Below are 27,771 nucleotides of genomic sequence, written 5' to 3'. Positions count from 1 at the left end.
AAGTGCATTTCAGTACAGACAGACTCAATATGGATCTATGCCACAGCTCTTAAAGTGGCAATTATAAAGTGATTTACTGGTATGTGTAGTATGACGGGTACGAGCCAGATATCTTTATGATGTTGTGTCTGAGATATGTTCATACACCTTCCCCATCACCAGTCTTTCTCTGCACTGTGTTCCCTCCATCCACACTTTAAAGTAATGTACAGAGCTCTGATGGCTCAGGATCAATTAGTCTGACCAATGGAGGAGGAGTGAGGAGGAATCAATAGGTTGAATATTCGGTCGTCCTTGTAAAGAGGAATTTGTTTCTATTAACACGTAAACCCATGGGAGGAGCTTAATATACACCAACAACTATCGATGACCTTCGGCTTGTGCTGGGTGTAAAACTCATGTGAGAATCTGACCTTACAATGGTGAAGTTACTTCTCTTTTGATCCAAAATGATTTATTTCATTGTCACTCCTCAATCAAGGCCCTACTGCCTTCTCTCCCAAGCATTCATAGCTGTTACCAGCTCTCTCTGGGGTAAGACTAAATCTGTGGAGTGTTCCGTTTTACACTTCAAGGTAACTGAGTGTTGAAGGTATTCTGCTATGTGGGAGGTTTGTCCCTGGGATACAAAGACATTCCACTAGACAAGCACACACTGTGGAGAGGGTTTCTCTAGTTGTTCCAGAGAGAGAACCTTATGAAGAGGATCCCACACACATTATTCACTCTATTTCCTATAGTGATGGGGAAAAAATCGATACAGTTACATATCGCAACATAATTTTTTGGATGATATTAAGTATTGATTTGTAATAATAAAAAATTATACAAATAATTGTAGGTAGAGATAGTCGGCTGTACCTGCGCCAAAACTCTGGTATTTTTCATCTTATAGCTTGTTCTCCATCTTCTTTTTAAATAGTGAGCCAACATGCCTTCAGCACTTTTATTTCCACGACTGATGTCACGCTCTGACCTATGAGAGCTGTTTTTTCTCTGTGTAGTTAGGTCAGGGTGTGATATGGGTGGGCAGTCTATGTTTGTTGTTTCTATGTTTAGTTCTTGTTTTTCTATTTCTATGTTGAGTTTTGGGATGATCTCCAATTAGAGGCAGCTGGTTCGTGTTGTCTCTAATTGGAGATCATATTTAAGTTGGGGTTTTTCTATGGTGTTTTGTGGGTAGTTGTTTTTCGTTTTGTGGTTGTTGCCTGACGGAACTGTTTGCTGTCGTTTTTGTTCCTTTGTAAAGTGTTTAAGTTTTTTCATTAAATAATAAGCATGAGCACTCAACACGCCGCGCCTTGGTCCCCTCTATACGACTGCCGTTACAACTGATCAAAACTCATTTTGTCATGCTCTCTCTCTCTGCAGCAGACATATAGTGAGCAATATGTTCTGAACATCGAATCGCAATATAAAATCATGACAATCGCAATACATATCGTATCAGCTCCTAAGTATTGTGATAATATCGTATCGTAAAGTCCCTGGAAATTCCCAGCCCTAATAGCTTATAGTATACATGTACACACACACACACACACACACACACACACACACACACACACACACACACACACACACACACACACACACACACACACACACACACACACACACACACACACACACAAAACACACACACACACACACTCAAACAATCATGTACACTTTAGCTCAACATTAACCAAATATTGTATTAATTGTCACTGGTTGCCTGTCAGTCAATGCTAATGGGATCTTGACTGAGTCGCCCGTCATTGACAGGAGTGGATGTGGAGTGGCTAATGCATTAATTAACGCTCCACACAACACACACCTGGGAAACAGGATCAGTGTCTCTCTTGGCCCCTCTCTTCCCCGATTTATTTTATTTCTCTGTCTCTTTCATGTTCTACATGTATGTCTGGAGAGAGCGGGAGTCTGCTGCAGTGAATGTGTGTGTAAGAAGTAAGCAGTCAGAGACACAGACAGAGGCAGAATCAGGCTCTGGTTGAGGCTGAAGCTCTAGGCACCACAGAGCTTAAAGGGATAGTTCATCCCAAATTACACAATGACACATTGGTTTCCCTGTAAGCAGTCTATAGACAAGGTATGACAGCAATCCATGCATTCGTTTTATTTTCCTGCCATTGTTTCCAAATGCTAATGTTTTAGCATTTGTGGCACAAATCCCATTAAAGTCATGGTACCAATATTAGCATTTTTTGCGCATGTCCAAATCCTCCAAAAATATCTAAAATTGACTGTGAAGCTCAACAATGTCACTTATAGATGATTTGAACATGATGCATGAAAAATGCAAATATCGGTACCATGACTTGAATGGGATTTGTGCCATAAATGCTAAAACAGTGCCAGGGAAACTAAACCAGTGCCTCAGTTAGAAGCATTTCAAAGAGCCAGGCTGAGCTGGTGTAGGATTTGGCACTTCTCAGCGTTTGCTGCTGTTCCAGCCCAGTATTCTGGGTCCATCTGGGACCCAGGGGAGAGATAGGAGGATGGACACACTGTTCTGCTCTGCTGGGGGAACACAGAAAGAGAGAGAGAGAGACAGAGAGGGAGAGGTAGCGAGAGCGTTGGTCCACTTAAAAGCACTGGTCCACATTACTGAAGCACACACTCACATATACAAGCACATAATGCACTTACCCATCCTCTCTGTTCTGCTGTTTCCTGGTTTCTCTCCCTCAACGGAATTCACAAAGACACACAGAATACCATGTACTGTGTATATTAATGTACTGTATATGTGAGTCTTTATAGCAGAGGCGAGGTCCAAGTGGACTAAGAGACTGAAGGGAGGTGTCAAGTCATAACATGCCATTGCTTAGCTTATGTACTAATGTGGTGAGGTGACGTACAGGGGTTAAGTTGATGTCTGTTTCTCTGCTTCTAACCACCTCGTAACCTGTGAATCCCTCTGTTACCAGTACCTGATCTCTGTTGTGCTCTCTTTTTCTGCCTTTCTTCCAGAAGGATCTGCCACTGCCCCGCAAGAACAGCAGGTTAGTACATCTTCCCTCCCTCCTGGCCAACTGGGCACTCCCTATGAAACACACCCCGAGCCAGGGGAAGTGTGTGTTTGGAAACAGCAACTCTTTTATCAGCCGAGGGCTCATCTGTCCTGGTTGGAAGATTTCATCCCTGTTGAATCCCTGTTGAGACATGATTAGCATTTCAACACCCTATTGAGGGTTTGAGGATACTTTAGAGGTACTTAGAGGGGAATTAGAATGAATGGAGGAGGCAATCCTGCCGTGTGTCTGGGTAGACAGCGCTCTGCGTCTGATCGCTTTCCATGGTGCTGAAACACTTCCTCCTCCTTCTTTGTCTGTCTCTCGCTCTGCCTCTCGCCCTGCCTCTCGCTCTGTCTCTCGCTCTGTCTCTCGCTCTGTCTCTCGCTCTCCCTCACGCTCACCCTCCTTTTCTCATACCCTAGCTTGTGTGTGGTAGGGAAACAGCTCCAGTGTGTTATTGTCTGTGTCAGCAAGACAAAGATATGGCTGACATAATTGATTGGGTTAATTAAATGTTATAATATGTTAATAATGTGGTAGATGAAGCTTTCATCATTCTATCATTGTGTGTGTGTGTGTGTGTGTGTGTGTGTGTGTGTGTGTGTGTGTGTGTGTGTGTGTGTGTGTGTGTGTGTGTGTGTGTGTGTGTGTGTGTGTGTGTGTGTGTGTGTTTATAATCACAGCATACAGAACACAGACCCAAGCAGTCTCTCTGTGTAGTCTCTGTCCCTGCTTCCCTCCAGTCCCTCTCTCTGCCTTTCTCTGTGACCCGTCTCTTCTCCCTGCCCATATCACCCACACCATACCCCTGGGAAATAAACCAGGAAATGAACCTGGGGACCGTGCTGACCTCTGACGTCAGTGACCGCTGGTCATCTCCTCTAGTGGTATTCAGCTTTCATTTTGTCCCCCATTTAGTCATCAACTCTATGCTCTCCTCCAGAGATGTACCATCTGGCTTCATTCTGTCTCAGTCTGGTTCCCATTCTAGGCCTCCCTCCCCTTAGACCAGTATCATCCATATCATCCATTATAGATGAGCTCACTGGAGTAGGCCTCACATTAATCTACTGCCTTGATCTATTCATCTGTCTCCTCTATTGTTCTCAGTCGGCTTGTATTTATCAGCACTGTCGTGGTTTTACATTTGCTTGGATGAATTATGGAATGGATGTGCTCATATCTAATCTAAACTATCTGTTTTTTGTTATGTAAGACACTTGTATACACACATGTTGCAGATAAACACACACATCTCTACCACCTCCTAGCATAAGCTTCAATTAACATGTTCTGGACTTCTTTAAGTGTCTTCTCCCCCTTCCTGGGATAATGAATTAATCTTCCCTTCTTCCCTCACTCTCTTTTCTCTCATTCATATTTACAGTAGCCTCCAGTAAAAAGCTTTTCACACAGATTTACCTCTCAAGCAGACACACCCACACACACACAGCGAGAGAGAGAGCGCATTCTTATGACATTACCCCCCCCCCCAACTCCTTTCTGTCTCAAATGAGTCCTTTTGGAAGTTTTTCTTGGTAAGCCCATCCTTTGCCAGGGCCATTACGCTTGTGACACAATCCACAATACCTTGTCTGATTTTTTGTTCCTATTTAAAATCAAAGACAGCCTCAGCCACTCCCCCTCCCTCCCTCCCTCCCTCCCTCCCTCCCTCCCTCCCTCCCTCCCTCCCTCCCTCCCTCCCTCCCTCCCTCCCTCCCTCCCTCCCTCCCTCCCTCCTTCTCTCTCTCTCTCTCTCTCTCCCTCACTCTCCTTTACTGTCGTTTGTCCACCGCCACATCACTCAGACACCGGTGCACATCTAAAGGTTGAGGGAGCGTTTGCGACGACATTTTCAAGGGACCCTGCTGCTTCCTGACTCTCAGTTCTCAACTGCTCTCGTTGCTTAGCATTACGCTAAGCTACCCTCACTACGCAAGCAACATGTTCCGACGCACCAAAAGGTACAATATAAAACAAAGGGCACTGTTAAATAGGTCAGTGTGTCCTGAGGGGTGGGGGGATTCTGTCTTTGTAATACGTGATGTTGTTCCCTGTCCTCCCTTTTGTTTTTATCCTTCTCTTATCCCTCCCTCCCTCCATCACCTCATCTATCTGTGTTTCCGTCTCTGTGTTTGTGTAGCAGCTAAGTGTACATGAGGAGGTGGTTAGCATGGACAATGCGACTGATGTGTTTGTGCTTGTAAGGTCACCGAGTGTGTGTGTGAGTGCGTGAGTGCGTGTGTGCGTGTGTGTGTGTGTGAGTCTCCATCTGGTTTTGTATTTCTGCTCAGTTCTGCTGAGTGAGGCTGTCGAGTGGCTTAGAGTAGTGTTTATGAAGATTGCTGTGTCAGTGGTTCTACGGACATCCTCTACGTACCAGCTAAGATAGGACTGTAGCATTATTTGAGGCTTAATATAGTATTTACTAATCAGTGACTGAAATGAAAGGTGACTGTTTGATTATATCCACGACTCTGTTTGAATCAGGTTGACTCAGTGATGCTGAGATAAACTCTTTGTTGAGTGATGACTGTAAGGGGATACGTAGCTTCCTGACACATAGAATATTCTAAAACAGTTCTAGCCATGATCAAGATCATTTCGCTTTCATCTCGGAGAAGTTCTCCTACTGTGCCCCAGTCCCTCTGACTTCCTATGACTTCATTCTCTCCTGCTGATTGGCCAGGGATTAGGCTGCCTCTGGCCTGTTATTACTGCAGTTTTAACACACACACACACCAACACACACAAACACCCACCAGACAGAAAATACTCGACTTAGTCAGCATGCTGATTAACAAGAAGTCTGTTGTGCTGAAGGTAGTAGTTTCATATGAATTTATATGTTCAATCATCTCATAGTGCCCCTATATAATTACTTTCAAACAAATGTATATCTTCCCATTACACTGCAGTGTAATAGATCTATCAGCCTTTGTTACCAGTTTCAGTTAGCTGGTGCTCTGCTACGGCAGGTTCATCAACATCATTCCCTATTTGTTTTGAATGGACATGCCATTATCACACTACATTATCTTCCAGTCACATCCTCAAGTCAAAGTGGCTTAGCAAGTGAGGAGAGAGAGTGAGGGAGAAGGAAAGGGGTGGAGAAAATGAGAGAGAGGGAGAGTGAGGGAGTGAGTGAGTAAGAGCACAGGGCCCAGGGGTAATATCTCTATCTCAGCCTCCATCAAGGACCAACACACTGGGGTTATGTGAGCAGTGAAGACATGCACAGGCCTCTCTCTCTCTCTCCCTCTCTCTCCATCTCTCTATTTCCCTCTCCCTCTTTCTTTCTGTCTGTATCCAGCTCTTTACAGTTTAATCACGAAAGAGAGGATGACAGAGAGAAAGAGAGCTAGTGAGCGAGAGAACGTCCTGGGGTGAGTGTCCATTCAGCTGTAGTCAGGCACATGCGTGCACACGAGTCTCTCCTCTTTTTATGTGGGGGTGTGTGTGTTTCCATGTGTGTGTGTTAGCTAAATACAGATGTAGTGGGTGGATGTGTTCAGGATGGAAGGAGTGAGAGGTAAAGAAGATAAAGAGGGAAGGAGGATAAAAGGAGAGATAATGAGTGTTGATAATCAGACAGTGTGTGTCCCTCAGGTGCTGGGCTCAGGTGTACCTCATCACAAAAAAGATCAGAGCGAAAACAACACTGCTCCATCCCCAACCCCTCCCTAGAACACACACACACACACACACACACACACACACACACACACACACCTCTCTCTCATGGCCACACCTTAACCCTTACAAACAAACAAGGCCATCAGACCACTATTACACAGTACTTAAGGTAGACTCAGTAATATGAGGTAGATGCAGAAAGTGAAGAGCGTAGTGGGTCAACTAATAGCATTAAAGCACAAGGCTCAACTTCTCCACTGTTTTGGTGCCCTGGCTGCGACGTTGTTCACAGTGTGAAGCGAACCCGTGCACATACGCAGATACTGTGTGTGACTGTGCGAGTGAAGTGTTGCATCTCATGTATCTCAATATATCTCCGGTGCTGCTCGTGGCAATGTCATTTTGCTGAATCTACCTTCAAACAATACCACACATATCACACATCGAAGGAGGTAAGTGGGGTGTCAAGATACCTGGGCCAGACCAAAGAATCCGTCCTTCTGAGTGGTCCCCTGTCTCTCCGGGGATGTTTGGATTCAATAGCAGTAGCTTTGGTGGAAGTGGTAGCATTACTCCTCTCTTAGAGTAAAAATCATTTCTGTGGAGTAATGGGGCATTTATTCTCTTTGATCTTCTTTAGTCCCGTCGGATCCTGACTTCAGTTCCAGGAAAAGTCTACCCCCTCAATAACTGAATCTGAAGAATGCCACTCTTGACACTGTCCTGTTTCTCTGTCAGCCTCTATCTTTCTAGACAAAATAAGGGATCTTTGTTTATCAAAGACAATAACAAGAAGCTAATGTTTTGTCTCTGAGACTGCAACATCAAAAGCTGTTCTAGCTTTGAAGTAAGCCCCTAGACCAGTGGTATTCGGTGTTGGGGATGTAATTTAAAAAAATGAAATTAAGAGTAAAGATTATTGTATGGGACAATATACAAACATTTTTGAGAAAGAACATTTGAAAATTCTTATTTTATTGAGTAAATGTATTTATTGGTTTCTTTTTTTATTGGAATGTCGATGGGGTGCCCATACTTGACGATTTTTGGGGGGAATTTCACTGCCCTAGACACTGATCTACGGTTAGTTGTGATTTACCTTAACTGGCTATAGCCCCCACAACAGTATGGCATTGGTGGAAGCTCAATGTTAAATTCAGGTACACAACACACTCCCTGCCTCTGGTCATGAGCCATCTGGGTTGTTAGATTCAGGAAAACAATAAAATGTCTTTCCCCGACCTAGCTCAATATCTAGGAGTCGGACAAGAACAAGACTTCAGCGTCCATAAAGTGACTATTAGACTTGCCACCTTTTGGACTGAATACGTTTGTAGGAGCAACAGTTTTGATTAAATGTATAATTTATCAATCTCACATGCTCGTTTCTGTCCATTAAGAACCAACGATGTCCTACCCTTTTGTTACATTTCTGACAACGCTAACACCCAGCTAGCACAGTGGATCTGGGCCGATTCCGGCTGAGAGTCGGGGCACTCGGCTGAGAGTTAGACTTGGCCGACGTCATGTGGCCCGAGTCTGGGCCGACTTCGGGCAGTATTACTTATGGCTAGGTTGTGGGGATTGAGCTCGGGCCAATTCCTGTGTCAATTATCTGGCCCAAATGTATTACTTGGGGCTCGGGCCAATGTGCTACTCTCTGGCAGATGATTACACAGGCTGCTTTATATAATTAACATTTCATTATTTATTTCTTTTTCCATATTTTCTCATTGTTTCTGTGATAGAAAATGCAATTATTTAAGTAGTGTTTTAGTATTTTGATACTTTGTGCAAGGCAATTGATGAGCATTAAAACCTTTGCAGATGGGGTCTCCTGAGTGGTGCAGCGCTCTAAGACACTGCATCGCAGTGCAAACTGCGTTGCTACAGATGTTGGTTCAATACCCGTGCCGACCGGGAGACCCATGAGGCGACGCACAATTGGCCTAGCGTCGTCCGGTTAGGGGAGGGTTTAGACGGCCAGGATTTCCTTGTCCCATCAGGCTGTAGCAACTTCTGTGGTGGGTAAGGCGCTGACATGGTCACCAGGTGTACGGTGTTTCCTCTGACACATTGGTGCGGCTGGCCTCCGGGTTAAGCCTGCATTGTGTCAAGAAGCAGTGCGGCTTGGAAGGTTGTGTTTTGGAGGATGCACGGCTCTCGACCTTTGCCTCTTCTGAGTCCGTATGGGAGTTGCAGCGATGGGACAAGACAATTGGATATGATGAAAAGGGGGTAATAAATAAATAAATACAATTATTTTAAAAAATTGTGGATGGGTATAATTTGTATGTATAAAATGTATAATAGTAATATAAAATATGACTAAATCAGGTAATTTTGTATACATTTATCTAAAATTGCATCAATCAAGCAACAGCGCTAGTAGCTAGCTTTCACCAGTCAGATGAGAGGCAAGCTACAAGCTAAGGAAGCTAGCTATATTTTCCTATGGAAGGTTTTTCACATGGCTGAAGTCATCTGTGTAAACTGTTGGCCTTGAAACTTGCGTGTAATCAGAGTACGAACAAATAAGCACAAATAAGATAGTGAACGTCCTTGGCTGCTATTGCCAGTTAGCTAGCCAACTAATGTTAGCCAGTAATGTTAGCTAACTAGCTAGCTACAAGCTAACAAGGCTTTAACATTAGCTGTATGGACTGATCATGAACTGGCACAACTCAATGTTGACAATATTGCCCACATTCTTCCACAAAGCACAGCTAGCTAGCTAAGTAAAGTTCATTGTCAACACCAAACCTTGGGAAACTGCCACGCTGGAGAGACAGGAGAGACCAACTCTAAACTTTCAAGGAATACATTGTTGCCCCTCCGTCAAATGCACTCCATCCCTACGGGACATCCCAGGGACACAGTGCTTAACATCACGGTGGCGGATTGTGTTCCCTGAAATGCATACACCAGATGATTGATAGAGTGCCGGGCCCTCTCTATGCACTTGTTTATCCTCTGGCCCCACTGGAACATCCAGCTCCTCCGCTGCATGATATCAGAGAAGACCACTGTTGTCCCGGGAAACATTCGGATGACCACCTCTAAATCCATGCATCTGCTGCACCAGTGCCGCCCCCTTGGTATATCTCAAGTCATTTCCACCGAGGTGGAAGATTAGGATGTCAGGAGGAGAAGTAGGATGCCAGGCGGAGAAGTAGGATGTCAGGGGGAGAAGTAGGATGCCAGGGGGAGAAGTAGGATATCAGGGGGAGAAGTAGGATGTCAGGGGGAGAAGTAGGATATCAGGGGGAGAAGTAGGATGCCAGGGGGAGAAGTAGGATGTCAGGGGGAGAAGTAGGATGCCAGGCGGAGAAGTAGGATGTCAGGGGGAGAAGTAGGATGTCAGGGGGAGAAGTAGGATGCCAGGGGGAGAAGTAGGATGCCAGGGGGAGAAGTAGGATGTCAGGGGGAGAAGTAGGATGTCAGGGGGAGAAGTAGGATGTCAGGGGGAGAAGTAGAATGCCAGGGGGAGAAGTAGGATGCCAGGGGGAGAAGTAGGATGCCAGGGGGAGAAAGAGGATGTCAGGGGGAGAAGTAGGATACCAGGGGGAGAAGTTGATTATTTGTATATTTTCCAGTAGCTTGCTCGATTGTCTTGTTAAATGAGATCAGGGATATTTTTCCAGTTTACTCCATATTGGCTTAAATGTGTTTCTGGTTTTTCACTTCTGTCACGTCCTGGCCAGTATAAGGATTAATTGTTATTGTAGTTTGGTCAGGACGTGGCAGAGGGTATTTGGTTTATGTGGTTCGGGGTGGTGTTTTTTCTAAAAGGGCATTTGATTTAAGTATTCCGGGGTTTTTGGGCACTGTTCCTTGTTTACGTATTTCTATGTTGATCTAGTTGGTTGTATGTCTATGTTTGGTTAATTGGGGTGGACTTCCAATTGAAGGCAGCCGTGTGGTGTTGCCTTTGATTGGAAGTCCTATATTAGTTGGGTGTGTTTGTCTGTGTAATTGTGGGAGATTGTTTCTTGTTTAGCGTGAGTGAGCCTAACAGGACTGTCTGTAAATCGTGAGGTTATTTTTGTATGTTCGTTTTGAGTTTGTTAAAAGTTCAAAATTAACTATCTCAACTCTGCTGCATATTGGTCCTCATTTTCCGACGATGATTTCGCCATATCGTTTGACGACGAAGAAATCCCTGACAACTTCCCTCTGGAAAATCAGTTGTTAATATTGAATAAATACTAATAACTACATTATTTCTGTTTCCATTTGTCATTATTGTGTATTTTTACTTTAGTTGTATTGCTGTGTTATGGTGCAAAAACTATAATGTCTACATACACTGAGTGTATAAAACATTAAGGACACCAAAGTTTAGAATGGGCACCCGAGTGGTGCACTGGTCTAAGGCACTGCATCTCAGTGCTGGAGGTGTCACTACAGACACCTCGAATCCAGGCTGTATCACAACCGACTGTGCTTGGGAGTCCCATAGGGCGGTGCGCAATTGGCCCAGTGTCGTCCGGGTTTGGCTGGTGTAGGCCATCATTGTAGATAATCATTTGTTCTTAACTGACATGCCTAGTTATATATATACATATGAACAGAAACTTCCTAATATTGAGTTACTGTGGGTGTTTGATAAGGTTTACATTCTAAGCAACCTGAATACACATTGTTTGAAGTACAATAGACCAATGTAGCTATTGTATTAGGTCAAAGCTGTGTGCTGGAAAACCTTGGTGGAGTAGGAATTGTGGTGCTCGTGAATTTCCTTTCTTTTTCGGCTTCAGACCAATGCCTACTTCTCACATAAAAAGTTTGTTTTTGTTTTGAACAGTTATAAGGATCTGGGCTGATCCTAGATCTGTGCCTCAGGGCATGTTGTATGAGGACCTGGAACTTGTGTCTCAGACAGCTGTAAGAGGGTCAGTAGAAGGTGACTAGGCTCTGTTTGACTTCTCTGGTGGTTGTAATGAAATTAGGCCACACAATTTGACATTTAACACACAGCATCCTTATGTGGTCCAGTGGAGATGTGACAAAGCTGTGTTAGCCAGAGCTCTGCTTGAGAGCTGGCATGTCCATTTCAACATATGTCAGTGTTTAAACTTTCAGGGACAATAAAGCCACATCCATCATCTTCCAGGCTGGGGTGGCATCGCCTCTCCTCGGGTGTCTGTCCAGATTGGGTTGCTGTGATGTGCTGACGCTGGCGACTTTGTCCCAGCCCATGGAGTTCAGGAGGAGGAGAGGATGCTGGGAGATGGAAGGAATGTGTGAATTTGGATTGACTGAGAAGATTCTTGATGGCTCTAGATAGGTATAGGTGTTGAGTATCAGGATAGAGGACAAGGCAAGGCACTCTCTTTTTCACTGTAATATTCTTCTCTCTTCTCTGGTTTTCTTTGCTTGGTATGTCATCGATTGTGGTCACATAATGTAGCCTATACAGTACTATCACAGATAGAACAATGAGCTAGATGTTTCACCGGATGTATAAATCTGAAGCATACGGTTGGATTTTCCACTCACCACCAAATATGGTGATGAGAGGAAGCCTAGTGGCCGGCAGTGGGAGAAGATGTAGCAAGATGGGTTTTGGCTGACATTCTGCACATTTTCTCATTGATGAAAACTGGACTAAGTTTTGTAGACTTTACCCTTTGCCAAAGTTGAGAAAAAATGTAATTGTTTAGGGAGTGGTCGAAATGTACACAGTTGTTACCTGGAGGAAAATGGGGGAGGGTCATGCTTTTACATTTTCAGTCAGGGGGAGGGTTTAGTATTTTTCTATTTTGTCCAGAGGAGGGTCATCTAATTTGTAATCAATTAACAGGAATCCTGAGTGGTGCAGTGGTCTAAGGCACTGCATCACAGTGCTAGAGGCAGCACTACAGACCCGGGTTTGATCCTGGGCTGTATCACAACCGGCCGTGATTGGCCATAGGGCGGCACACAATTGACCCAGCGTCATCGGGGTTATGGGAGGGGTAGGCCATCATTGTAAATAAGAGTAAAGATTATTGTTCTTAACTGACTTGCCTAGTTAAAAACATAACCAAACCTATTGCAATAGTAAATCTAAGTGCTGGCGGTAGACCTTTAGATTCGGGGGGGGCAGAAATATGTGTGCTATTTTCACAGCCAAAAATGATTGGCGCAGTGCTTGCGGTGCCACAAAAAGGTTTGGGTTTAGATTGATAAATTCAGTGGAGTGTGTGTGTGGTCTCGGTTCAAGTATCTCTTTTCCAAGCTTAAAAGGATAAACATTTAACACCATGGGCCAGAAAAGGTTGTAGACATTGGTCATGCTGTCAATCCAGCATGACTTCTGCCTTGTTCAAAACAACTGGAAACTCGGAACTGGGAAATGTCAGACTTCAGTGCATTCAAGACAACTAGGATCTCAGAAAAAAATGAGCTCCGACTGGTGTGGTGGTTCATTTCTTTACTATCAAATGAGGAGAGACAAACGTATCACACAAGTCAGAGTTATACTTAAACTAAATCTTTAATAGTGAGAGCTTTGCAATAGCGATGGCTGGTCGACGAATCACCATCTCTGATGATCCGTTGAGAGCGCCGAGACAAAAGTACAAAGGTCTTTTATAGCCAAGATACACCCCTTTCAACCTACATGACGAACAACAGATATATAGAATGGGTCACAAGGTTAAGATCTGTATGAAAGATACCTATAATACATAGCAGACAATATCTGCTGTGTCAACAGTTTTCATTGTATAGACCAGTGTCTGGTCCTCCGACTCCAAACTGGAGCCGTCTCTCCCTGGTACGGTATAGAACAGAAACATTAACTCATGCTCTGGAATGCTCTTTAGGTTTTATCACCCAAAAGACATCGTAAATCTCCTGTCAGTGTTATCTTCCAGAGGCCCATCCTCAGTAGAACACACACACAATAGTTAAGAATACTCTATTCTGTTGAATAAAACAACCATGATGCAATAAAAGTATTATAACATAATCATGCAATTTTGCCACACTGGGAAAATACATTTTGAACGGTCATCCAACTTGGAATTCCAAGTCTGGAACTTGAGCCTCTTTCTAGAGCTCCGACCTGAAGATCACAGACATCATGTGTCACGGTTGTCGTAAGGATCAGACCAAAACGCAGCGGGAATATGTATACTCATCTTCTTTTTATTTTGAAGAAGGAGAAACAAATAAATACGTATACCAAAAAAAAAAACGAAACAGTCCTGTCAGGTGCACAAACACTAAACAAGGAACAACTACCCACAAATCCAATAGGAAAACCCCTCTTAAATAGGACCTTCAATTAGAAGCAACGAGGAGCAGCTGCTTCCAATTGAAGGTCCACCCAATAAATATCACATAGAAATAGACATACTTGAACTAACATAGAAATAGACTAACAAAGAACATAGCCCAACAAACCCCGAAACACTCTAAACAAACACCCCTCTTAAATATGAACATAGCCCAACAAACCCCGAAACACTCTAAACAAACACCCCCTGCCACGTCCTGACCAAACTACAATAACAAATAACCCCTTATACTGGTCAGGACGTGACATCATGATTCAACTTTATTTATTTTTTCTTCGAGTTTTCAGTTGCCTTGAAAGCACCATAAATCCAGAGAATGCCAGACTTTGATAACAAAATTTGCCCACAAAGTATCTCCACTCTTCTGTTCAAGTGAGCACTGCACAACATGGTGAGTTCAAAAATGTCTTGTATGCTGCTGCATAAATGCTGTAATATGCCAGGGAGATATGTATACTGGAGCTAAGAAAGTAATACTATGTGTATGTTATGTAGTAAGCTGTTATTAGCCCATGTGCCTCACCCTAATAATTTGGCCCCTTTTCCCCTCATAATTTAGCCTACTGTTCTAACTTGGTGGTGCACATGTAGCCTATAGCCTGTTTAAGAGAAATGTCATCATCGAATATTGTAAGACCTTTCATTGTCTGCTCATATGCCCACTTTATTTGTCCTACGGTTCTGTCTTGGTGAACAGGGAGACTACTGTAAGAACGGCCTATGTTCTGAATTCTGTTGCTGTACATTACAAAAGTGCTGAACAAATAGTTATATTGACTACGTCCATCCTAGCTCGCTCATTAATGTCTTAATCAAAATTACAGATTGCCACTTATCAGATTGCCACTTTTTTAAAGGCAGTAAATGAGGCTGAATGAACTGTTTTGCTGCCAGACAAGGCTCTGCTGATAGCCAGGTGTAGCGGTGGTAAGGATTCACTCCATTGCTGAAAAGAAAGCTCTGCTGTTGGGACAGCTTTATGTAGGCCCTAACAGTTTGTGGGCACCGTTTTTCACCATTATAGTGCAATTAATTTTGGGGGGGAGTTAGCCCCACCAGGATTTACAGGCTAAAATGTCCACTGGGCCTACCCCTTGTTAGCTTTAGATAAATGGTTTTTAAAAAGGCCTGATTATATAACGCAATCTATATCGACGCTTTAGTCCGCAGAGCTTTATGCTAGAAGCAAGCTATAAAATGCAAGGGAAAGACGTGACTCCAATGCTAAAGGAATATCTTTGCTTGGGAAGTAATGTGTGATTCTGTCACTAATTGACGATCAACATTTCAACAGGCTATTAAACAACATACCAGTGGTGGAAAAAGTACCCAATTGTCATACTTGTGTCAAAGTAAAGATACCTTTAATAGAAAATGACTCAAATAAAAGTGAAAGTAAAATACTCCTTGAGTAAAAGTCTTAAAGTGTTTGGTTTTAAATATACTTAGGTATCAAAAGTAAATGTAATTGTTAAAATATACTTAAGTATCAAAAGTAAAAGTATAAATCATTTTAAATTCCTTAAATTAAGCAAACCAGACGGCACCATTTTCTTGTTTTGTATTTTTATTTACAGATAGCCAGGGGCACTCTCCAACACTCAGACATCATTTACAGATAGCCAGGGGCACTCTCCAACACTCAGACATCATTTACAGATAGCCAGGGGCACTCTCCAACACTCAGACATCATTTACAAACAAAGCATGTGTGTTTAGTGAGTCCACCAGATCAGAGGCACTAGGGATGACCAGGGATGTTCTCTGTTTAGTGAGTCCACCAGATCAGAGGCACTATGGATGACCAGGGATGTTCTCTTCATAAGTGCATGAATGGACCTTTTTCCTGTCCTGCTAAGAATCCAAAATGTAACGAGTACTTTTGGGTGTCTGGGAAAATGTATGGAGTAAAAAGTACATTACTTTCTTTAGGAATGTAGTAAAGTAAAAGTTGTCAAAAATATAAATAGTAAAGTAAAGTACAGATACCCCAAATAAACGACTTTCATATTTTACTGTTTCGCTGCTAGACAAGGCTCCGCTGATAGCCAGGTGTAGCAATGGTAAGTATATTTTACTTAAGTACTTTACACCACTGTGGATTTTACATGACTGGACAGGGGCGCAGCCATGGGGGAGCCAGGCCCAGCCAATCAGAATGAGTTTTTCCCCACAAAAGGGGATTATTACAGTCAGAAATTCTCCTCTGCAGTTTCAAAGAAATAATGATTTAGAATGAAATAATAATGAAATGAAAAATGCCTTATAAGGCTATACAATCATTCTACAGTGCCTTTGAATGAACTTTTAGAAACACCAGTTGTAACTGGTTCTGTTGCTCTCAATTTTTACAGTTGATAGACAACTTCAGCTCTGTTCCAAACTTAGACTATCCTCTTTTTTAACAACATCCTTTATAGAAATCACAACCTCTCCGGTGCTGCAGCATGCGCTCATTAGTTGTCATGCGCTGTTGTGATATTAAAAGATTCTGCTTGTCTCCAGTCATGTAAAATAATGTAGAATTGCTTGAAATGCTTTTATAAAAGGCAATTTTTTTCTCAGATACATTCATGCAGTGTTTTTATTATAATGGAGATCTTTTCACACCTACCCTTGTCCGCGGTGTAATGTGAATCCACAACCTTCTGGATACTTTACCATGTTGGCTAATGCTTCCAAAATGAAGGACAGTTTCTAAAACTGCATATCTAAAGGCTCTGGTCTCTGCTCTGAGTGAGGGTAAATGGTAGGCATGTCCTCTGCTATCCACTTCATGTTTTAATTATTATTTTGGGCATAGGGGAGGGTCACTTGGTTTTTTTCAAGCGTTCAGGTAGGGTTGGGTAAAAATATATTTTACTGAAGGGAGGGCCATCCATTTTCATGTCAGAGTGGTCCGATTTTCTTCAGATATCCCTCATTATAAATAACGTACAGTCCTTTAGAAGGAGTGCAGGGGCGAATTCAGTTATTGCACACACGCACTTCGCAGAGTAGGCGTTCCCTAACGGAAATATGCAAATACATACTAGACCACGCCAATAGGATTTCGCTAGCTGGTGCTTGGCTCTGCCCACCTCCATATGCTTGTTCTGCCCACTATGCTTCATTTGCTCACAATGGAAACGACAGGCTGTGGTCTATCTTGGGTTAGTTACAAAAATCTTTGGTACTATTGTAGTAATTGTTTATACCATTTATTAAAAATCTTATTGCACCCACATCATACATTTTGTTCTTTCTCTCTTTCACATTATTGCTTCTCCTTTGTCATTTTCTTTTCATCTCACATGGTCTGTGAACTTGAATAACTATGGAGTCGGGTGTCTCTCTCCTCTGTCTCCTCTCCTCCTCTCACTGGTCACCCTCTCTTAACTCTTATCTGTGTCTCCCCTGCTGCACATTGCGTAGCACTGAGCCCACCGCTCAGTGCTCTCTCCTCTCCACTAACTCTCTCCTCTACCTCCTTCCCACCTCTCCTGTACCCAGTAGTCTCCTATTCTACCTATATCTCTCTCCCCTCCTTTCCTCTACTAATATCTCCCCTTCTCCACCCATTGCTCACGCTACCCTCTATCCATCTTTCCCCTCCTTTCCTCTACCAGTCTCAGCTCTTCTCCACCCATCTCTTCCCTCCTCCTCTATCCATCTTTCCCCTCCTTTCCTCTACCAGTCTCAGATCTTCTCCACCCATCTCTTCCCCCCTCCTCTATCCATCTTTCCCCTCCTTTCCTCTACCAGTCTTAGCTCTTCTCCACCCATTGCTCACGCTACCCTCTATCCATCTTTCCCCTCCTTTCCTCTACCAGTCTCAGATCTTCTCCACCCATCTCTTTCCCCCTCCTCTATCCATCTTTCCCCTCCTTTCCTCTACCAGTCTCAGCTCTTCTCCACCCATCTCTTTCCCCCTCCTCTATCCATCTTTCCCCTCCTTTCCTCTACCAGTCTCAGCTCTTCTCCACCCATCTCTTTCCCCCCTCCTCTATCCATCACTCCCCTCCTTTCCTCTACCAGTCTCAGCTCTTCTCCACCCATCTCTTTCCCCCCTCCTCTATCCATCTCTCCCCTCCTTTCCTCTACCAGTCTCAGCTCTTCTCCACCCATCTCTTTCCCCCTCCTCTATCCATCTCTCCCCTCCTTTCCTCTACCAGTCTCAGCTCTTCTCCACCCATCTCTTTCCCCCTCCTCTATCCATCTTTCCCCACCTTTCCTCTACCAGTCTCAGCTCTTCTCCACCCATCTCTTTCCCCCCTCCTCTATCCATCTCTCCCCTCCTTTCCTCTACCAGTCTCAGCTCTTCTCCACCCATCTCTTTCCCCCCTCCTCTATCCATCTCTCCCCACCTTTCCTCTACCAGTCTCAGCTCTTCTCCACCCATCTCTTTCCCCCTCCTCTATCCATCTCTCCCCTCCTTTCCTCTACCAGTCTCAGCTCTTCTCCACCCATCTCTTTCCCCCTCCTCTATCCATCTTTCCCCTCCTTTCCTCTACCAGTCTCAGATCTTCTCCACCCATCTCTTTCCCCCTCCTCTATCCATCTTTCCCCTCCTTTCCTCTACCAGCCTCAGATCTTCTCCACCCATCTCTTCCCCCCTCCTCTATCCATCACTCCCCTCATTTCCTCTACCAGTCTCAGATCTTCTCCACCCATCTCTTCCCCCCTCCTCTATCCATCACTCCAGTGCCGGATGTAAACACCTGCTGTACCTCAACTCAACCTCAGCTTCTCTCTTTCTTGCTCTCTCTCTCTCTCTCTCTCTTTTCCTCCCTCCATTGCAGCTCTGTGTCTCTCTTTTTGCTCTCTATCACTTTCTCGCATTCTCTTTGTTCTTCAGAATATAATCAGTTCAAATTTGTCATCACATCCGTAGAAATGTAATATTGCACCTGCCTGTTTGTTAGCATGGAGGGAGACATGGTTTGGTTGCTCAGTATTAATGAGGTCTGGTCCCTCTGCTGTGAATGGAGGAAGAGAGAGAGGGAAATTATGAAAAGGCAGAGGATAAGCATAAATAAGGTGACACGGGCTCCTATTTGTCAGGCATTTTGTTCAAGCAGAAGGGCCTGTGTTTTTTTGTGAATGTGTGTGTTCGCTATGTTTCCATGTGTTTACATTATAGTGTGTGTGAAAAAACTGGGTCATGTTTACCTTACACCTGTGTAACAGTGTTGCTGCCGTCCCTCTCCTCGTCCCAACCTGGACTTGAACCAGGGACCCTCTGAACACATCGACAACCAGGTAAACAACTACTTCAAGGTCTCAGAGTGAGTGACGTCACCGATTGAAACGCTACTAGCGCGCACCGCTAACTAGCTAACCATTTCACACCGGTTACACCTGCAAGGATGATGAGCACCACTGGGAGAACATCCTCCCTTTCCCTCCCTAATTTCTCTTTGACTCTCTCTCTTTCCTCCCTCGTTTTTCTCTTCCACTTGATTTTATTTTCTCTATCCATCCCTTTCTTCCCTTGCCCTTGTTCTTTTCCATGTCTTCTCCCCACCTATCTTTCTTTCTGCATCTCTCCCTACCTTTCCATCCCTCCTAATTTATTCCCTCCTCTCAATCTCCCTCCCTCCTCTTCAGTGAGAAGCCCCAGGCAGTGAGCAGCCTGTCAGCTGGGAGGTTGTGTGGAGTCAGCCGGTTCAGTCCAGCCTTAGTCACTGGGGCTGAAACAAACAGCCACATCTCCCCACTGTCCTGTCTGGCTGTGACCCTGAATGAGCAACCAGAGAATGGGCCTGGGCCCCAGGGCCATGGGGGACTGGTCCTAAATTATAAAGCCATTACACCCACACTAATTTTACTTTAAAATAATGAGTAAGGGGGTGTACTGAAGGACTTCGATGGGGTTGAGGTCAGGGCTCTGTGCAGGTCAATAAAGTTCTTCCACACCGATCTCAAAAACTATTTCTGTATGGACCTCGCTTTGTGCAGGGGGGCATTGTCATGCTGAAACAGGAAAGGGCCTTCGACAAACTGTTGCCACAAAGTTGGAAGTACAGAATCATAATTCAGGGCGGCAGGTAGCCTTGTGGTTAGAACGTTGGGACACTAACCGAAAGGTTGCTGGATCGAATTTCCGAGCTGACAATCTGTTGTTCTGCCCCTGAACAAGGCAGTTAACCCACTGTTCCCCGGTAGGCCGTCATTGTAAATAAGAATTTGTTCTTAATTGACTTGCCTATTTAAATAAAAATGTACATCTAAAATGTCATTGTATGCTGTAGCATTAAGATTTCCCTTCACCATGAAAAACAGCCTGAGACCATTATTCCTCCTCCACCAAACTTTAAAATTGGCACTATGGGGCAGGTAGTGTTCTCCTGGAATCCGCCAAACCCAGATTCATCCGTCGGACTGCCAGGTAGTGTAGCGTGATTCATCACTCCAGAGAACGTGTTTTCACTGCTCCAGAGTCCAATGGCGGTGAGCTTTACACCACTCCAGCCGACGCTTGGCGTTGCGCATGGTGATCTTAGGCTTGTGTGCGGCTGCTCGGCCATGGAAACCCATTTCATGAAGCTCCCGACAAATAGTTCTTGTGCTGATGTGGTTTCCAGAGGAAGTTTGGAACTCATTAGTGAGTGTTGCAGCAAAGAACATATGATTTTTATGCGCTACACTCTTCAGCACTCGGCGGTCCCGTTCTGTGCACTTGTATGGCCTACCACTTTGCGGCTGAGCCGTTGTTGCTCCTAGACATTTCCATTTGTAACGCCCTGGCCATAGAGAGGGGTTTTTGTTCTTTATTTTGGTTAGGCCAGGATGTGACATTGGGTGGGCGTTCTATGTTCCTTTTTCTATGTTTTTGTATTTCTTTGTTTTAGGCCGTGTGTGGCTCCCAATCAGGCACAGCTGAAGTTCGTTGTTGCTGATTGGGAGTCACACATAAGGAGCATGTTTTTCCTTTGGGTTTTGTGGGTAATTGTTTCTGTTGAGTGTTTTGCACCTGACAGGACTGTTTGGCTGTCAGTTTTCTCGTTTTGTTTTGTGTAGTGTTCTTTATTAAATTAAAATCATGATGAACACTAACTCCGCTGCACCTTGGTCTACTCTCTCTCACGACAGCCCTTACACCATTTCACAATAACAGCACTTACAGTTGACCGGGGCAGCTCTAGCAGGGCAGAAATGTTATGAACTGACTTGTTGGAAAGGTGCCATCCTATGACGGTGCCACATTGAAAGTCACTGAGCTCTTCCGAATGGGCCATTCTACTGCCAATGTTTGTCTATGGAGATTGCATGGTTGTGTGCTAGATTTTATACACCTGTCAGCAACAGATGTGGCTGAAATAGCCGAATCTACTAATTTGAAGGGGTGTCCACATCTTTTTGGCCATGTAGTGCATCTTAAATTGCACGTGTGTACGTTTGCGTGCGTGCCTTTGTGTGCGTGTGTACATATTTGTGTGAACACTTAGCCGTATTTATTTCCCACGGCATTGAGAGTGCATTTACCCTGCTAGTCTGAGAACCACAGAAGTAGAATATCAGCCAGTGAGGCTCTTTGTACTCTGGGTTTCTCACTGATGCCTCAAAGCGCCCTGCACTCCTTTAAATAGCCCCAGTTGCTGAAGAAACAATTAACCACGAATGTGATGAAAGCCAAGTGGAACAGTGTTTAATGTGTTCGCCGTTGCTTTCTGCTCCCACCATCATCTGCAGTGAAATGAAACGTTAATTAATACGTCTCCAAAGCTTCTCCCTCATGTTTAATTAGGGTTGAATCTGGAGAGGCCCAGTGCTGGGGATGAGGGCCACAAATGAGGATTACAGAGGCATCCATCAGTAGCAAAGGTTAAAGAGTCAAGACTGGAAATGACCATAACTATAAGCTTGATGACAGATCGTATTTTATAGGATAGCTAATGAAAACAAAAATGAATGAACTCCTCACTCTGGTTAGTGGTTGGTGATATTTGGGTTTAGGCTAACAGCTGGTTTTGTGATCAACTCTTTATCAACATTCTCAGTAATAACCACAAGCACAGGAGTACAATCTTCACAACTGAAACAAACAGATAGAGCAAGCACGGGTTGATTGAACTGATTTGTTGCAGAGTCATGCTAATCATTAGCATTACCTGCAGCCTGGTTGCTAGCAGCACTCTGTCACTGTCTCCCAATGGAATAGAGGGGGTTGTCTCTGCGACTGCCTCTGTGTCTGTCCAACTGGGTGATCTTACAGTCAGCTCACGTCATGACTCAGCAATCAGCCTATTAGTCCCAGTGACTCTGCATTTATTCAGACGGAAAAACACTCCTCTGAAACAACGTCAAAGGAACTGTGTGTGTGGCGGTGGGGTGTGGTGATAGTGGGGAGGGTGTATGTGGGGGGGGGTGTATGTGTGTGGTCAAGGAGAGTTCCTCTCGCGTATCTGCCTGTGTGCTGTGAAGGTTTGAATGGATATGCCTGGTGCCCTAAAATGATGACATATGTCGTGCAGCAATAGTTGAGTGGGGATTAGAATTCTTTCTCGGGTCCGCTCATAAACCGAATACCCAAGATCTGACCCGAGACATAGTTGTGTTCTGTGGGTGTCACTGAGTAGGCTAATACCCCATTTCATGTGTACACACTCTATAGGCAAGGCTGTACATGTGCATGTATGTATACCACCAATTAACGGTTTCTTTTACTGTTTATTATCTAATTAATAAATTATTGTATTTATTTATACGTTATATAACAACATTCCAACCTTGTTTAGCATTAATATCTAGTCCAAATATGGCATTATTCCACTCTCTGTATCTGTTTTGGTCAGTCTTAATTGGAGACTTTAATTTTTAAGGCGGAGCACAAATTCCAATATTGTGGCTAATCCTTATTGTGGCTAGCTTCACACAGGTGTGGGAACCAACTGCTGCCTCTCTGCTACTGCCCAGTCAGGAGGAAGAAAGAGTGGGAATTGCACCACCGTTGCACTGGTCATCCGCATCGGCTTGTCGTTGAGTTAGCAATTGGATTGTCATGGTAACAGCCAACTACCAGACCGAATATGGATGACTATTTAAATCAAGTGTTACTCAAATGCTATGTTGCTGTGGCTTGCTACCAGAGGAGGCTGGTGGGATGAGCTATAGGAGGACAGGCTCATTGTAATGCAATAAATGTAAAGGTATCAAACACATCAAACATATGGAAACCACGTTTGACTCTGTTCCATTTATTCTATTCCAGCCATTACAATGAGCCCGTCCTCCTATAGCTCCTCTCACCAGCCTCCACTGCTTGCTACACACACTTGAACGTGAGCACGCAATCTCCATACAGAGCAGACTGAGAAAAGGCACAGCCGGCAGTATGTGAGCTCTGTACAGTGCAAACCAACAGACGGGGTAGGGAGTGGGTGATGACATCACGACGACTTGTGGTCAGTGGATTCAGAACAACAGTGACAAACACGGTATATAGAAAAATACCCAAAAGTGCACTTGAGGAGTGGGAGGGCAAAGGGGAAGGTCCTCTGACACAGGTAGACCCCCCTATCTGTGCCACTAGCATAAAGCAGCTTCTCTGGATCCCCACAAGGTAGGAGTTCGTCCTCCCGTTAACCAGACAGGCACTCACTGCTGATCACTGTCCATGGTGCTGAAATTGTGACATCTATTCGATAATAGGCTTTCTGTGGTGCCAAGGCATGTGGTCTAGAGCTTTAGCTAATGGATAAATGTTTATTGGTAGGCCTATTTGGTCATCATTTCTTCATGTTAACATTTCACAACGCTATACATGGTGTCGCAATGCTGCCATGTTTAGACTGATTGCTGGCGGCAATAATGTAATTACTTGTTCAGTAATTAAAGTTGGAAATTCAAACATTGCAGATTGTTAAATAACTTTTCGATGCAATGAATCTCTTTCAATAACGTGTTGAAGGAGAATGAGAGGCTCAATTAAAGATGTTGTTCAATTGCTGTATTTGAAGCACCATTCCCTTCTACTCAGTTTCCCGGATGTTGCTAGGGCAATCAAGCTGTTTTTACCAACCCTGTAACTGTCGCTTCTGCGGAGAGATAGTTTTCTAAACTAAAACACATAAAGAGCTAGGCCTGCCTGAGAACCATTAGGCTTCCGGTCTGATATGCGCTTTTAAACACGTGAGTAAGCTTCATTCATTGCTCTGACGCCGTCGTAGCCTTGACAATGGAATTTGTCCACTGATATCCCCATACTTTCAATCAGTTAAATGCTGCATTGTTCAAGGCTTGAGACACTTTTTGTGGAAAAAAGTATTTCCGCGCTACAGAGGGCTACAACGGTCCGCTAATAAAGGACTAGTAAAGGCCCAGTGCGCCACTTTAGTGAAGAATTTTTTAAAATATTTTTTAAATGATTATTTATATATTTTTTTAATTTAGATTTTTTAGGAGGTGCTTCAGCACCCTCAGCACCCTTACTTCCTGCGGCTATGACAACAAGCATGTCTGTATAACCTCTCCCCTGTGTGACAGAGGTAGGATGTGGAAAAACAGCTGGACTCTTCCCGCATTCACGTGCTATACAGAACTAGGAATATCTTGCTAACTGGTTGTAGTTATACACTTGCCACATTCCACGAATCAGAAAGTCAGACATTTTAGAGTTTCCAATTTCCGACCAGCATATGAACGCAGCGTCTCTCCTCCTTTCCTTGACAGTAAAAGCCACACTGACTGACTAGTAGTGCAAACCGTATTAAAAAGGAGTGGGTGGGGCAATGTGTCATAGTGCTGGTGATGGAGCTATCTGAGTGTGTTTCAAATGGGTCTGCGATGTGGGCTTTTAGAGTGTCATTAAAGAGGCCCCGTGCCATTACTGACAACGTCTGTGTGTGACTCAGATAGAGTCATCATGTGTAGTATGACATGGAGGAGAGTGTGTGGAGTGGAGGTTCCAATTAGGATTGAGGTTCTCCCATGGATTTGAGAGGATCCTGTTGTCTTCCCATTCTCTCTCTCTCTCTCTCTCTCTCGCTCTGTATCTCTCCCTCCTTCCTATTCTTCACCCTTATCTTGCATGAGAGGAGACGGCTGGGGATTGATGGCAAATATAATTTTCTTTATCGCCTTGGTCCTCCTGCAGTGAGCCCTGCATACGCACATGTCCACACACACACACACACATACACACACACGAACACACACACACCACAGACAAACACACACATACTTGAACACACTAAACCACAGACAAACACACACACACTTGAACACACTAAACCACAGACAAACACACACACACTTGAACACACTAAACCACAGACAAACACACACACACTTGAACACACTAAACCACAGACAAACACACACACACTTGAACACACTAAACCACAGACAAACACACACACACTTGAACACACTAAACCACAGACAAACACACACACACTTGAACACACTAAACCACAGACAAACACACACACACTTGAACACACTAAACCACAGACAAACACACACATACTTGCAGTAACACACTCTCTCTTTTATGTACCACACTGAACCTCCACAGAAGGTCTCCTGTTAATTCATCATTGTTCATAAAACTCCCTCTATTTGTCTTTCTCTGTGCTTCCAGTTGTCGTACCAGTAACAGGAAGAGTCTGATCCTGTCCACCACCTCCCCCACGCTGCCCCACCGCCCACACTCTCCTCTGCCCCTCCCTGGACACCTCGGTACGTACTACAGCCGTCTCGGACTGCAAACATCTTACTGTAAACACGTCATTATACAGTACCTCTCCTCCTCTCGCATGCTCTGTCTGTTTCTCTATTCCCATTCCTTTATGTTTCCAGGAAGTAGCCCCCTGGACAGCCCTCGCAACTTATCTTCCAGCACCCCGGCACACTTCTCATTCGCCTCCTCCAGAAGGTAACAGCTCCCTGACACTGTGTGTGTATGCATTCGTGTGTATGTGTGTGTGAGAGAGGGAGGGAGAGCTGAATACCTGTTAGATGCAGGTCTAGCACCTCCCAGTGAGAATGATCACACCTCTCAGAGTCAGTGGTGAGAGGAAGCCAAAGAGCCTAGCCAGGAGGTCATCCCTTCTCTTCCCAGTCAGTCAGTCAGTCAGTCAGTCAGTCAGTCAGAGTTAGAGGAGCAGAGGCAGGAGCAGTAATAGCTTCCTGTACTCACTGCTCTCGTTGATCAAATCCTTCTGCCTGTCTGTCACTGCAGCATGCTGCAGCCCCATAGAAACACAATGGCCAGGTCACTCCACTCTATTCCCTCTCCCTTCGGATGGCTCTGATGACTAATACAATACGGTGGATCAGTTGTGTTATACAGGATGTGGGCGCCGCCTCCTTCGCATATTTCCATATTAGTTCCATTGGTGGATGCATTGAGGATGTTGGACATAAGTCTGATGCGCTCAGGTTTAATACTGTACATTGTTTTTCTCCTCTGAAGGGCGGATGGTCGACGATGGTCCCTGGCATCTCTGCCCTCCTCTGGATATGGCACCAACACGCCCAGCTCCACGGTAGCACCGATTTACCCTGCTTTGTCTCATCTCATGGATCAATGGCATTTTCCTAAAAAGCTCTTAGTCTTTTCTTCAGAACTTGCTTTCTTCCACTTTCTCTTTCTCCTTTGTCTGACTTACTTCACTTTCTCTGTCTCCTTTCTCTTTCTAACACCATGGTACACTCTTACTGTCTCTGTCTCCTTTCTCTTTCTAACACTATGGTACACTCTTACTGTCTCCTTTCTCTTTCTAACACTATGGTACACTCTTACTGTCTCTGTCTCCTTTCTCTTTCTAACACCATGGTACACTCTTACTGTCTCTGTCTCCTTTCTCTTTCTAACACCATGGTACACTCTTACTGTCTCTGTCTCCTTTCTCTTTCTAACACCATGGTACACTCTTACTGTCTCTGTCTCCTTTCTCTTTCTAACACCATGGTACACTCTTACTGTCTCTGTCTCCTTTCGCTTTCTAACACCATGGTACCCTCTTACTGTCTCTGTCTCCTTTCTCTTTCTAACACCATGGTACACTCTTACTGTCTCTGTCTCCTTTCTCTTTCTAACACCATGGTACACTCTTACTGTCTCTGTCTCCTTTCTCTTTCTAACACTATGGTACACTCTTACTGTCTCCTTTCTCTTTCTAACACCATGGTACACTCTTACTGTCTCTGTCTCCTTTCTCTTTCTAACACCATGGTACCCTCTTACTGTCTCTGTCTCCTTTCTCTTTCTAACACCATGGTACACTCTTACTGTCTCTGTCTCCTTTCTCTTTCTAACACCATGGTACACTCTTACTGTCTCTGTCTCCTTTCTCTTTCTAACACCATGGTACACTCTTACTGTCTCTGTCTCCTTTCTCTTTCTAACACCATGGTACACTCTTACTGTCTCTGTCTCCTTTCTCTTTCTAACACCATGGTACACTCTTACTGTCTCTGTCTCCTTTCTCTTTCTAACACCATGGTACACTCTTACTGTCTCTGTCTCCTTTCTCTTTCTAACACTATGGTACACTCTTACTGTCTCCTTTCTCTTTCTAACACCATGGTACACTCTTACTGTCTCTGTCTCCTTTCTCTTTCTAACACCATGGTACCCTCTTACTGTCTCTGTCTCCTTTCTCTTTCTAACACCATGGTACACTCTTACTGTCTCTGTCTCCTTTCTCTTTCTAACACCATGGTACACTCTTACTGTCTCTGTCTCCTTTCTCTTTCTAACACCATGGTACACTCTTACTGTCTCTGTCTCCTTTCTCTTTCTAACACCATGGTACCCTCTTACTGTCTCTGTCTCCTTTCTCTTTCTAACACCATGGTACACTCTTACTGTCTCTGTCTTCTTTCTCTTTCTAACA

At 44.2% G+C, this 27,771-nt stretch overlaps 1 protein-coding gene across 2 annotated transcripts in view; it reads left to right on the top strand.

The window, feature by feature from the left end:
• Window positions 1–27,771, top strand: part of LOC106607040 (microtubule-associated serine/threonine-protein kinase 1) — a 56,978-nt gene that overhangs the window by 10,268 nt on the left and 18,939 nt on the right. Inside the window, exons 2-5 of one of the 2 annotated variants that reach the window (XM_045720333.1) lie at window positions 2,980–3,008; window positions 25,512–25,609; window positions 25,730–25,805; window positions 26,346–26,418. In XM_045720333.1, coding sequence (XP_045576289.1) covers window positions 2,980–3,008; window positions 25,512–25,609; window positions 25,730–25,805; window positions 26,346–26,418 — 276 coding nt within the window. Of the gene's footprint in view, window positions 1–2,979; window positions 3,009–4,842; window positions 4,985–25,511; window positions 25,610–25,729; window positions 25,806–26,345; window positions 26,419–27,771 lie in introns of those variants that run through there. The other variant, XM_045720334.1, reaches the window with a different exon arrangement.

The sequence above is a fragment of the Salmo salar genome, chromosome ssa06 (assembly GCF_905237065.1).
Source record: "Salmo salar chromosome ssa06, Ssal_v3.1, whole genome shotgun sequence".
NCBI classification, from domain to species: Eukaryota; Metazoa; Chordata; class Actinopteri; order Salmoniformes; family Salmonidae; genus Salmo; species Salmo salar.
The sequence above is the reverse complement of the archived record's forward strand: the minus strand, read 5'-3'. Positions and strand labels throughout refer to the sequence as shown.